Source organism: Corapipo altera, unplaced genomic scaffold, assembly GCF_003945725.1.
Source record: "Corapipo altera isolate COAL_440 unplaced genomic scaffold, ASM394572v1 57, whole genome shotgun sequence".
Taxonomy (NCBI): domain Eukaryota; kingdom Metazoa; phylum Chordata; class Aves; order Passeriformes; family Pipridae; genus Corapipo; species Corapipo altera.
Window position 1 is genome coordinate 7,251,369 of NW_020884905.1, and position 13,367 is coordinate 7,264,735.

General features: G+C 48.8%; 2 protein-coding genes across 6 annotated transcripts in view; one reads left to right on the forward strand and one right to left on the reverse strand.

The window, feature by feature from the left end:
- Positions 1-11: 11 nt before the first annotated feature.
- Positions 12-9,634, forward strand: SLC35D1 (solute carrier family 35 member D1). The gene is made up of 12 exons (XM_027651785.1): positions 12-235; positions 793-826; positions 901-987; positions 1,327-1,394; positions 1,870-1,941; positions 2,628-2,696; positions 2,968-3,070; positions 3,639-3,731; positions 5,984-6,051; positions 6,407-6,485; positions 6,687-6,769; positions 7,345-9,634. Exons 1-12 carry the CDS (start codon positions 12-14, stop codon positions 7,451-7,453), a joined length of 1,089 nt encoding a protein of 362 aa, XP_027507586.1. The 3' UTR covers positions 7,454-9,634.
- Positions 9,635-10,227: 593 nt separating this feature from the next.
- MIER1 (MIER1 transcriptional regulator) overlaps positions 10,228-13,367 on the reverse strand; it is a 34,628-nt gene continuing 31,488 nt past the window's right edge. For all 5 annotated transcript variants that reach the window (XM_027651492.1, XM_027651491.1, XM_027651490.1 and 2 more), the window contains one exon: positions 10,228-13,098. In XM_027651492.1, the coding sequence (XP_027507293.1) occupies positions 12,773-13,098 (326 nt within the window). In that variant the 3' untranslated portion in view covers positions 10,228-12,772. The remainder of the gene's footprint in view (positions 13,099-13,367) is intronic.

Consider the following 13,367-nt stretch of genomic DNA (forward strand, 5'->3'; position numbering starts at 1 on the left):
CCGCCCCAGCCATGTCGGCCGAGTCGCGCAGACGCCCCGCGGCCGGTGCCGGGGGGGGGCCCGAGGGGGCGGCCGAGGGGGGAGCCCCCGCCGGAGCCCCCGCGCCCGGCGATGCGGAGCGGGGCATGGCGGCGCCGGCCCCGCCGCTCTGCCTGCGCCTCATGGCCGCCGCCTTCTACGGCCTCAGCTCCTTCCTCATCGTCGTGGTCAACAAGAGCGTCCTCACCACCTACGGGTACGGCCGGGGCGGCGGGACCCCCCCGGGGAGCGGTGTCGGGACTCCCCCCCCTCGGGGGATCGGCTTTGGGACCTCCCTCGGGGGCGCGGCGTGGGGACTCTTTACGGAATCGGCATCGCGGAGCTCCCCCCGGGGAATGGGCATTGGACACCCCTCTCCTGGGGGACCAGCATGGGGACCCCGCCATGCACCCCCCTCGTCCTTGGGGGGCCGGGGACCCCCATGAACGGCCCCCCCGCTCTGGGGTCCCGCACAGCCCCTGACACCCCCTATGCACCCCCTAATGTGGGGCTCTCCCCCCCACCCGTACCCTCTCTCCTCCCCCCCAGGAACCCACTGCACTGCCACCCCCTCCCTGCGTGTCCCCTTTTCCCGTGGGGACTCCCTGGCTCGGCTGGGCAGTGCCCCCCATGGCTGTGAGCTCTCAGGTTTGGGGGGACGGGGTTGCTGCTGCCCCCCTACACACACACAGTGGGGTGTGTGGCCTCTGGGACCCCCGGTGTGGGTGCCCCCCAGTGTGGGGACCCCCCCTGATCTCTGCTCTCTGCCTGCAGGTTCCCCTCCTCGCTGTGCGTAGGGCTGGGCCAGGTGAGTAGAATGCCCCTGTCCCCCCCAGACCTCCCATTTGGGGGGCTGTGGGGTGACACCCCCCTCTCTTGCAGATGCTGGCGACAGTGGCTGTGCTCTGGGCGGGCAAAGCACTGCGGGTGGTGAAGTTCCCCGACCTCGACAGACATGTCCCACGGCGGGTAAGACCCCTCCCTGGGCACCCAACTCCCCTCCTTGGGCACCCAACTCCCTGGGCACCTCTCCTCTGCCTCTGGGCCAGCCAGGGATCTCTGCCCCATCCCCTCACCCCCGGTGGCACCATGGGCTGTTTGGCAGTGGAATCCCTCTGTCTGTGTTCCCGGGATCTTGTGGCCACCGAGCAGCTCTGGGCTGAGGAGCCGGGACACGTGTGTGTGTGTGTGAACGCTTCTATGGCCGGGTGGGAATAACTTCATATCTATATTTATCCTCTGAGGGTGCTCTGGGAGCTCCTCAGCTTCCTGCGGTTGCTCACTCAGCTTTATCCCTCTTATTTCTAGACATTTCCTCTACCTCTTCTGTATTTCGGGAACCAGATCACAGGACTGTTCAGCACAAAGAAACTGAAGTACGGATGTTTTTTTGTATGGGGGAGTGTGTTTAATGGGGTCCTTACGGGGTCCCCAAGGACCCCAGGCAGCTGCTGCTGGGCCCTGAGGCTGTGCAAGGCTGGGGGTGACCTGGGTAGGAGCCACTCGGGGTGATGCTCTTCCTTTTCTGCCCATACCAATATGTGTCACATGTATGTTCTCAAATGCTTCCCGCAGCCAGTGGGCGTGGGGGGACATGAATCTGGCCCTCACCCGCTGTGGGTAAGGGTGTGGGGGTGTCCCCAGGGCCCCCTGCCCTGACAGGGTCTGATAGAAGTGATACCTTTTGGGGAGGAGAGTAATGCCATTTTCATAAGAGAATGGGCAAGGCTTGCCCATGCTCTGTTCTCCAGAGCCCATATCCTGGTGCCCGCTCCAGAGTGACCACAGAGCTGCATTTTGCAGCGGGGAGGGAGAAACAACCTCTCATCCTGCTGCCCCTTCCTCCTGCAGCCTACCCATGTTCACTGTCCTGCGAAGGTTTTCCATCCTGTTTACGATGTTTGCCGAAGGATTCTTACTCAAGTGAGTCTTTCCAGCCCCTTCTCCCGGTGACAGGTCCTGGTTAGTTACAGAAGCTGGGAGGTGTTGGGATGATGCCCAGTGTGAGGGAGCTGTTGTGTGGCCAGGGGTTTTGGCTCCGGGCTGGGTTTTGGGAGCGAGGGTGGGCGGAGGAAGTGATACAGGGAGCTGCTTGCCTTGATCTGCGCAGCCCTTTCCCGTGCCCGGAGGGAGCTGGGAGACACACGGGGCCCTGCAGAGCTGCCAGGCGGGGCAGAGGTTTGTGCTCTGTCTCCACTTGCAGCAGCCTGGCTGTGCAGCACTGTTTTGGATGTGGAGGGTGTTGTACCAGCCCTTGGTGCCTGCAGGGACCCCCATACTGCTCCCACCATGTGCCGACAGCCCTTTTCCCAGGACTGGCTCCATGGGCCTGGGAGCTGCTCCGTGCCTAGCTGAGCCCTTCTCTGCACCAGGCAGGGTTGCAGCTCTCCATAAACTCACACCTCATCGAGACCAAGTTATTTATTTTTAAATTACAGAGAGAATTGTCTAAAAGTGTCTTTTACTCATGGCTCTTGCACGGGTTGGTTTCCTTGGGGTTTTCTCCCCCTTTCCATGTGTGTCCCCTGTTCCTCTCCAAAGCCCTGGCAGTACTTCCCCAAGGACTAAACTGTGGCTGACTGCCATGTCCTCCGGCCTCTCTTTTCCAGGAAGAAGTTTTCCTGGAGCATTCAGATGACAGTATTTGCTATGATCTTTGGCGCCTTCGTAGCTGCCAGGTGAGCTCCCAGTTTGCTGTCCCCATCCCGTGTCTGCAAAGGGTCCAAGCTAAAGAGAATCCAGTGTCCCAAGAAGGCAGATTAAACACTAACTTCCCCCCCGACATGCTCTCTAGTAGGAAAGAATGTTTTACTGAACCAAATCCCCACCCCTCCTCCCATGATTAACTTTTCCTGACAACTTACTGGCTCAACAGGAGGTGGAAGGAATCTTCCAAGCGTTGTTTCTGCCCAGCTCAGAGCTTTAACTTCTGGTTTTCCCCTTTCCCAGTGCTGACTTGGCATTCGACCTGGAAGGATATATTTTTATCCTTATTAACGATGCCTTAACAGCTGCAAATGGTGCCTATGTGAAACAGAAGCTGGATTCAAAGGTAGGATGACCTTCCCTCTGGCATTTCAGGACTGGGCTTCGTTTGCCACCAACCTGCATCTGAGAGGGCAAAGGAGTGAGGCTTTCCTGGTGACACCCTATTGCTCTCCCAAAGTCTCCTGTCCAGAGTTTGGGAGGGACTTTGGACAAGGGCCTGCAGAGGCAGGACAAGGGGGAATGGCTTCCCACTGTAAGACGGCAGGCTTAGATGGGATATTGGGAAGAAATTCTTCCCTGTGAGGGTGGTGAGGTCCTGGCACAGGTTTCCCAGAGAAGCTGTGGCTGCCCCATCCCTGGAAGTGTCCAAGGCCAGGTTGGATGGGGCTTGGAGCAACCTGGTCTAGTGGAAGGTGTCCCTGCCCATGGCAGGAGGTGGCATAGATGAGCTTTAAGGTCCCTTCCAACCCAAACCATTCTGGGATTCTCTGATATATATAAAAACCCCCACCCTTCAACTCCTCTGTCTTGGAGAATCTCATATGGATTTACCTTACAAGCCCCAATCTCAGTAGCAATATGAATAAGATTTTATGTTCCAAGTTAAATACATGGATATTTCTTGATTCCAGGAGCTGGGAAAATATGGTCTGCTCTATTACAATGCACTGTTCATGATCCTCCCCACCCTGACCATTGCCTACTTCACTGGAGATGCGCAGAAGGTAGGATTCCTGTCCAAAATCCATGCTTTTTGTGGCACAGTGTCATATAAAGAGAATGGGATAATGAGGAGGAGGTGGGGGAAGGGATGATGGGGTCACTACCCCAAAACCACGTCAGCATCAAGTAACTGCAAGCCTTACATTGGACTTAAATCCACAGAGTTGCTCCATTCAAGCATTTTTGTAATGCCTGAGGAATGGGGAAGTGGAGAGCAATAAGCAAAACCAAATACTATTTAAAGAAGTTCAAGTATTTTTGGAAAAAAATTAGTTTCTTCAAACTTTTTTCTGTCCTTCCCTCTGCTGGGGTGGTTTTGTTGAGTTGCTCTGAGAGTCAGTTTGCCTGTGCTGCTCTATCAGGGTTGATTTACCTGTGGTCCTGTATATGTGAAATTATTCTTATTCTTACTGTTGCTATTACTATTATTTTTTTTGTTTATTTGTATTTTTTTTGCACTCCCTGATGTACAACTGTACTGGGCTGGCCCTGCTGAGCAAGAGACTCCTTTTTCATGCCTGTTCATTGGGCATCTCCCTCTTCCTGTGGAGGGAATTAAGATGGCAAAGGCTGGAGGTGTCACCTACCCCATGGGTGACCCTGTGGGGGCCCTGGCAGCCCCCCTGCTGTCCATCCCCACCCTGCAGAGCCTGGTGACTTTGTCCTCAGTATGAGCTTAATGCCCTGGGATAATGAACTGGGATTTGCAAGGAGAAGGGATGGTAGGGGCTGAAGGTAGCTGAGACCTGCCCTTCCCAGCAAGCAGCTCTGAGGGCAGGATTTGGGGATAAAGTGCTCATTTAGAAGCAGGAGCTGGCGCAGGGGCAGCAAAACGTTGCTCTGTGTGCTCTGTGCAGCCTCTGTTCAGCCCAGAGAGAGAAATGGCCTTTTTTTTTTTTCTTTTTCCCTGAATAAACTTCTTTCTCTGGGCTGAGCTCCCGGCTGTGGTGCTGGACAAAGCTCTGCTCTGTGCCGGGGCTGCCGCCAGGAAACTCCGCGTGTGCAGCTCCATGAAAACCCCCTTGTGAGGGGCCTGTGGCCGGCGCCAGGCTGGGGGCTCCGTCCTGGGTGGGGGGGTACTGGGACCCTTTCCCATGCCCGTGGATTTGGGAAGTCTTGTATTCATTCAGCAGCATCCAAGGTAACGATGTGCTGCTTTGTGAGAGAAGAAATGGGTGTGCTGATGGTGATGAGCAACGCCCTGCAAGTAATTCCTGGGGTGACAGGGATGGATGACCTGCAGGAAGGGCCCTCCCAGGCTAGCATTTCATGTCTCTGGTGGGAAGTGCTTTCCCAGCTGCCTGGCAGGATCCCCAGGAGTTTGGCAGCCCTGTCCAGCTGGGAAGGGAATGGGGGAGGCAGTTCTCAACCTGCTCTGCCTTTGCCTCCTGGTTAAGGCTGGCAGGGATCTCTGGAGTTCCTCTGATCCCCCTGGAGCACGTGAGTACTCCAGCTGGGTTCTGGGTATCTCCAGGGATGGATACTCTGGCACTGCCCTAGGCAACCTCTGCCAGCGCTCAGTCACCCTCACAAGGTGTCTCCTGACATCCAGAGGGACCCTCCTGTGTGTCCATGTGTGCCTGGGGCCTCTGAGCACCTCTGGAAGAACTGGACTCCATCCCCTTAGCTCCCTCCCACGGGTGTTTGTACACCTGGGTGGGATCCCCCAAGCCTGCTCTGCTCTAGCCCAGCAGTCCCAGCTCTCCCAGCCTCTCCTCAAGGAGATGCTCCACTCCCTGCAAGATCTTAGTGACCCCTCTGGACTCCACCCAGTCTGTCCCTGTCTCTGGCACCGGGGAGCCCAGTGCTGGACCCAGCACTCCAGGTATTCCAAAAAACCAAAAGCACAAGGCAAAAACCCTTTCATGAATTCCAGGCTGCCTTTAGTCACGTAGTCAGCACCATCTCCAGAGGTTACAATTCCCTTGAGATGTGCTGTCTGAGTGTTGTGGTTTGCGATGAATGAATTCCAAAATTGTTCAGTTCTGGGTAATAACCAGCAGGGAATGTCTCTTCTGGTTCCTCTGGCTTGTGGCACCGTTAGTCCCTGCTTTTTTCAGGAGGGATGAGCTGGGTGCTGCAGCTGGAGGTGATGCTCGTGTAGATCCAGCCTTCCTCAGCCCAGGATGTCACCCCAGGCTCGGATTTGGGTTGGTTTTTCCTGCTGTGACATGAAAGCCAAGGCTGGGGGATTGTTCCTTGTCTTGCTGGGAATTCCTGTGCTTCCTCCTCTAAAGGCTGGTGTTTCCTGCAGGCAATGGAATACCAGGGCTGGGCAGACACATTCTTCCTCGTGCAGTTCATGCTGTCGTGTGTGATGGGGTAAGGATCTGGATGCTGGAATGGGAGCAGGGCAGGCATCTCTGTTCCAGAAATAGGGAATTTTGGTGCCCTATTACTATTAAAAATTAATAATAAACCTTCAGTCCTGATAAGGACCCTATTTCTGAGAGCTGTGGCAGGTGGGAATTATCTCCTACCCTCCTTCAGTACAGGTTTAGCCAAAAAAGGGATGCTATAAATACTGCTGGAGAAAGGAGGGGAAGGGATCATGGAATCCTGGAATGGTTTGGGTTGGGAGGGACCTTAAAGCTCCCCTTGTTCCAAGCCCGTGCTCTGGGCTGGGACTCCTTCCATAGCCCAGGTTGATGGGATGATGTTGGATCTTCCTCCACAGATTTATTTTGATGTATTCCACGGTTCTTTGCACTCAGTATAACTCTGCTCTTACAACTACAATAGTTGGCTGCATTAAGGTGAGTGGCTTTCCCTGATCCCAGGGGAACTGTCAGGTGAGCACCTCACTCACTGTTCCTTGGGAATTGTGTTAACCAGCTGCTGCAGCCCCCATTCCTCCATATCCCACACTCTGCATCCAAGGGTTTCCATTTCCATGCATGGAGCATTCCCTTGTCTCAGGCTTGTGCTCTTGTTCCTCAAATCTCATTCTTTTGCAGAATATTTTAATAACCTATATTGGGATGTTTTTTGGAGGAGACTATATTTTTACATGGATGAACTTCATTGGTCTAAATATCAGGTAAGAATGTCAGGCCTTGGCTGTTTATTTATGATTTGTCAGTGGAAATTGGGATGAAACCGAAATGGTTTGACTGATTCAATGGGTTTTTTTTTTCAAAAAAGAAAAAAAAAAAAGCATGGAAGTGGTATTCACGGGGAACTCCCAGACTCAGCTTGTTTTAAAGCCAGGAGGACTCACAGGAGTATTTTAGCAGCAAACTTGAGTTTTCTCAGAGTTGCCAACCAGAGTCAGGAAATTAAGGTGGCAAAAAAGGGGTTTTTTTTGTTTATTTAGCTTTTTTAACTGTCTCCTTTCTTCTGTGTGTGTGTTCCTATTGTGAAAGTTCATTCCCTGTCCTTCAGCAGGATCCCTTTGGGGGTGGAACAGATCCAGCATTAGGTTTGGGACCAGGCTAGGAAGTGTTCGGGCAGGAATTACACAAAACACCTGGGTTTAGGAGGGAAACAGGGACTTTTCATGCAAACTGATGCTTTCAGCAGATCTCAGTCCCATGGTTCCGGCTTTTCCTTGGCAGCTGGTGGGCAGGGCTGCGTGGCTGATCCATGTATCTCATTCCCAACCGTTTTTTGCAGTATTGCTGGAAGCCTGGTGTATTCCTACATCACTTTCACCGAGGAGCAAATGAGCAAGGAGTCTGATGCTGGCAGCAAGCTGGATATTAAAGGAAAAAGCTCTGTGTGACCAGGGAGAGGCTTTTTTTGGAAACAACCTCTTTCTGTTCGGCTGATCCCGGGCAGAATGCGGGAAGGAATCCGGGGCGCCTGCCAGGAGCCACCGTGATGCTCTTAATTTGCACAGCCTCGATTGCTGCCTTTACAAATCCTTGGGAAGGGAACTGCCTGCACGGGGAGGAATGCATCTAATTAAGTCTGATCATGAGGAATTAACGGGTTTCTAATCAAGCTGAGATCTGGCAGCTGAGATTGGCACGAGCAGCAGGCGGCGCCAAGTAGAGGAGGAGGTGTCGGGGGCTCCTTGGCTGGATCTGCTCCATGGATCTGCTCAGCCTGGATTGGGATGCTGGGGCTGCCTCTGCCTCTGGCTCTGCTCTGTACCCCCAGCCTGGTCCCCCTGGCTGCTGCAGGAAGGTGAGGCTGTGGGATCCGGCTCTGAGGGCAGGTGACCATGGAAGGTGCTCCCCTGGAGGATGCAGGATGCTCCTGATTTGGGCTAAAACCTCTTGGATGAATGTTCAGTGCTCTCTGAACTGAAATTTTAGTTGTTTTCTGGGTTTATTTTTTGTTTCATTAACCCACTTCTAAAGCTGGGTTTGCCCTCCTGGTTTATTAGAGCCCTGCAAACGTTCACCCCTCTCTTTCCTGCTTTTCAAGGCTCAGGGATATTCCCAACAGGAAGGTTTTACCTGCCACTGGTAAGCTTGGCAGAGCTGGCAGCCTCCCTCAAACCACCCCGGGGGCAGAAACTTTTGGATTTGGGAGAGCTGCTGACCTCACTGGGCAGTTTGAATCCAACAGGGAGAAGCTGCAGGATTCACAGGAGTTCATCCCACCTGGCACACAGAGCATGGTCCAGGAAATGTGCCAAGCAAAAGCTGCTGCTCCTACCCCTGGAATCCCCATCCCACCCACCTGCACACACCTGGAAGAGGCACAGGGACTGAAATCACCTTTTGGCAAGTGAAGGGGGGCCAAGCCCTACCCCACAATTTTTGTTTTTCATGGAATAAGTCATTCTGGGTCTGTGACCCATTAAAAGAATGGGATTTTTAATAAGTTGGGCAGTTTAATAAGTTTGCTGATTTTTAAAGGTTCTCTTGCACAGCACTTCTTTCTAGGTCTCCCTGGATTGTCTTTTGGTTTAAAAAGAATTGTTTATAAGTTTGGGTAAAAAAAAAAAATTGGTAAAACAATGTATTTAGAGGGTTTTTTTGTATCCATGCAAACAGCTGCTCTAGACACTGACATTTGGTTTTTTGGGAGATATTTGCTAAAACTGTGACCGCTGTTTGGCAAAGCTGCATTTGTTGGAGTTTATTGGAAGTTTTTAGATATGAAAGAGACTTTCTGGGATGATGCTGCAACAGTCTGAGGTGCTGGTAAAGGTGTGAAATGAGTCTGCCAGCATCCTCCTCCTCCTGGGGCTCTTCCAGAACCAGGAACTTCCCTTTTTTCTTTGAATTGGTGTGGTAACTGAAGGCTGAGTCAGGGTGTCCTGGAGCAGCCCCTCAGCAGGTTCCCCCTCAGAGCACAGAACTGAGGAAATTAAAACAAAAATAAAAAATCCCTGATTATTTTTGTCTGTTCCCAAATTCTGGTAAATCCTCGGCTTTGCTGCCAGGAGAGGGAAGGCGATGAACAATTCCTGCTGTGCAGAAGCCCCAGAGCTGCCCAGACTCTCCCCAGCACGGGGTTACTGGTGCTGCGCTGGCTCCCAGTAGCCAGGTGGTGCTGGGGCTGGTGGATCTTCCTCTCACTTGCTGCAACATTCCCAAATCCCTGTTTTCCACACGTGCTCTGACTCTGCTGTGTCCACAGTCAGGATGTTGATTCTGTCAAAGGGGATTTTTATGATTTTATGTTTATTTTTGAATCTACTGGTTAGATTTGGTGTCCTAATGGTAAAGTATTTTTAAAGGTTATTTTGTGTGTGCTGGGGTTGGGATGGGATCCAAAACACTGGGAAAGCCAAGAGCTCCTCTAACAGTATTTTCTATGCTATTAATTGACTAAAAAAAAACGTTTTCTATGTAGAATCTATTTACAAAATGAGCATTTTAGTGATGAAAAGGGCAACCTTTTGATTTGAATGTATGGCAGGCTTTGAATGTCAGTAATGAGAGCAGAAAGGATTTGCCTCTGTATTTTTGTATTTGCTTCGAATAAACCAATGAACCAAACTTGCCCTGCCTGCTCCTGCCTAATCCCTCACTTCTCTGGAACAGCAGGAAAAGGCTGGAGAGGATGGAGATGGCTGGGGGGTGAATAAAACAGGGGGGCTCTGCCCAGGGGAGGAAGTGGGGGTTGAGGGGATCTCCTGGGTTTTCCAGCTTTAAATATTCCTTGGGAAGGGAAGAGGGATGTGGGAGCACAACCCTGTTTTGAGGGAATGAAAGAAGCAGTTCAAAGTTGAACCCAAAAGGGTATTTTGTTTCCATGTGTTTCACGGCAGCAGTAACAGAGTTGCTGGGGCTTCACATCCTCTGAGCAGGAAAACTCCAGCAAAAAAACTCAGGAATTTGTAATGCAGACAGTACATTTAAAAATATTTTAATAAGCTTTTTGCAGAGAGGGAGTGGGGATAAGAGGAGGGAATTACTAACAGTGCAAAATACTCTGCGGAAAAATGGATACAACTAATCTGTAAGTTTGTGTGTGTGTGGTTGGATTTTTATTCACATTTAACCTTTTGGGAAGCCCACCAAGGATTTCCTCTGTTGAACTGGATTCCAAACTGTACTGAAGGCTTTGAAAATGAAACCAAAGTTACCAGATTTCCAGGATTTTAAATAGCTTTAGTAGTGCAATGACTTACCAAGTTATAGTAGCTGCAGTTTGAAACATGAACAAAGTATTGTATAAAACACCAGCATAAACAAAAGGTAAATAATAATTAAATATTCTTAAAGTCTAGCTGAGCATTACATAGTTGATTATGGAATGTCAGGTCTCTTCTACATATCACCAAAAAAAAGGTAAGATAAAAAACAAAGCAACATTCCTGAAAACATACACAGTGCTGGATTTCACACACAGGCCTGAGACAATTCACTTAGAAACTTTCCTATAAATTTTTGGAAGTATTTCCAACTTGCAAACAAACTAAAAAATGCATAAAAATAAAACTGAAAATAGAGCTCTGGTTGTCTGGAACCGTCTCATGACCGTCTTTGATCTAAGGCTGAAACTTTGGGTTTCTGTTACTAATCCAGAGGGGAGAGTTAACAGCAACCTCTGCCTTGGGATTAATCACTTAATTCCTTAATTAATACAGGTTTTAATTAACAAACCTCACCCAGAGCCTCTCCAGGTACAGGGCTGGCTGATTCCTGGCAGGTGTCACCCTCTAAACCAGGTAGAGCATTATTCCAGTGATCCAAATGTGGATCATTCCCCACATTTCTGGGAACAGGTTCCTACATCCGTAACCCATCCAGGCCAGATCTGGATCATTAATCATCATAAAGTCCAAGAACAGATCACTGGAGGAGAAAACAACCCAACCCCTAGGCAAGTGGGTTTTGGGTGCATACATGAATTTCAAACCATAGGACCGTTCATTTAAACCGGAATCAGAAAGACTTATGAACCTTAAATTAAAATAACCAAGTAAGAATTAACAGCACATCTGTAAGGAGGAGAACACAGAGTTATAAATTATACAAATGAACCATTTCTCTAATTTTAACAGAGTAGAAGTATAGCTTAAATAAAACCAAAAAAAGTGGCTTAAAAATAAAAACATACAAAACCAAATTAATTTGGATTAAAAATGGATGGTAAATTCTATTTCCACAACTTTCAAATTCCTATTTCCACAACTTCTAAATTGTGCTGATGGGAGGGTGAACATAACCCCCTCCACACTTATTTATCGTGAATTTTTGTTTCTCACACTTTATTCTTAAATTAGTTGACCATACTTTAATCTTTAATTAGTTATCCATTCCTCCTCTCCCTTCTCCCACGTGTCCCTGGGTGCCAATACCTGTCTGTGCTGTCCCTGCTCCCATTGAAACCATCCCTTCGGTCCTCAGAAATTCCAGTCCAGCACCAGATTCCAGCTGTACATCCATTCCTACTCAGTACAGCCAGACTGGACCCTTTCCTGTGCTCTGTGAAATGTGGCAGGTGAGACACAGACTGAAAAATACATCAGTGGATCATTAACACCTGAACTGGGTGAAGAAGGTTTAGTAAACTCAAGCATTTGGCTGCTGTGAAAATTATCTAAGTTCAAAATAAAGTGAGAAAAGAAAGCAAGGAAATGTGTGCAGTGCAAGCAGCATGAGTAACAAATTTTTTAGCATCACTATTTGCCATAAAACAGAAGAAAAAAAACATGTTTCCAAAATCAAATGACTCCTAACCATTCTTATGTTAATTATTTACCAGTTTCTGGAAAGAAAATAACATGTTGGTGATTGATTTTTAAGTCAATTTGTTTGGTTTGGGGTTATTTTTGTTGGGTTTTTTTTTAGAAAAGACTTCAGCAAAATAAAAGGAAGCTGACATTAGACTCAGGGTATCAACTCTCTCATAAAAGTTTACCAACTGTACAAGGTAAGAAAATTATACAAGCTTTTGTTTTAAGAAAGGACAGTTCAATCAAGACATAAGTACTGTAAAAATCTTTCAAAGGCTACAAAGAAATCTGGAAAAATACAGAATGTATTTCTTTAGCCCAGATAAAGAATATGGAAAGACATCATTGATGTCAACAATTTTACATAGACAAACCTGACTTGGTTTATTTATTTACCTTTTAAAACTTCTATATATAAAAATAGTTGTGCTCATAACTTTCAGGATTCATGAGGGTTCCTTAGTGATGGGATGACATTTTCCTCTCACCAGCAGGAGTGGAAATCTCTGTGTCTACTCTGTCTTGGCTTTCTCTGTTTTATTTTAACTTCCTGCAACATCTGCACCAGCCCCTGCTGCAAATAGGATGCTTTGTTCACTTTGCCAATGATTAAAAGGTGTATTATACATTAAAAGGTGTATTAACACATTCTTTAATGTATTAGGCTGGGAGTATTTTTGCAGAAACTCACTGATTTGTTCCTCAAATATTTAAGAGCCTCTTAGCCCAGAACTGCAGCTGCCAGCTCTGAGAAATTTAATATTCTCCTGCTGCTTTTCAGCACTGAAAAAAATCAAATAATCAGATTTTTAGAGCCAACTAAAAGGTATCTGGAAAACAAAACAAAAAAATCTCAGCAGATTGTTTATGGAACTGGATTTTGTAAGGTAACCCATCAACCCTGAAAATTTCAGACACCCAAAATTTACTCCAAGGAATAAAACCAGCTCCTTGCACTCAGTCATCCAAAGCTTCCAGTTCCTCAAGCTTCCCGTGGGAGTTTGCTTCCTGGAAGAACTCTGAAGCCCCCGGACTCTCCTTCCCACTGCTGTTAATTCTTCTTCTTTTTAGAGGTCTTTCACTTTTCTCTTCCAAATCATTGTCGTTTCTTGAGGCTGAATGAGCCACTTTGGGGTCAATGGCAAGGTTTTCAGGTTCATACCCATTTGTATCCAGCTCCATGTGAGGTGTTTTCTTGCCACTGGAAGGTCCATTTACGTGCAATCCCTCGAGTTTTGCTTCCTCTTTGCTTGGTGCCTCCCCTGGGCCGTTGGCAGAGACACCTGTGTGAGAGAGAGACAGCATCAGAAAGGCACAGGAGCATCAGGAGGAACAGAACAGTCTGTGACAGGTCAGTAAAGCACAGTTTTAATTAGTCCCACTGAACTAAAAAGCCAGTATTGTTCTCCTTATCCTTACTGAACTAGTGATTTATGTGCACACAAATGGCAGACTTACCATGATGGAGCTTATGGAAGCCCTTAAAAGCAACAGAAAATGTCCCTGAGTCCAGTAAACTCCACATCTGGACTCTCCTCACCTGAGCAGTTTC

Coding starts and splice junctions, on each gene's coding strand:
- SLC35D1 (XM_027651785.1), top strand. CDS start 12: ATGTCGGCCGAGTCGCGCAGACGCCCCGCGGCCGGTGCCGGGGGGGGG. Junction 988..1,326: donor ACAGACATGTCCCACGGCGG/GTAAGACCCCTC, acceptor TCTTATTTCTAG/ACATTTCCTCTACCTCTTCT. Junction 6,486..6,686: donor CAATAGTTGGCTGCATTAAG/GTGAGTGGCTTT, acceptor ATTCTTTTGCAG/AATATTTTAATAACCTATAT.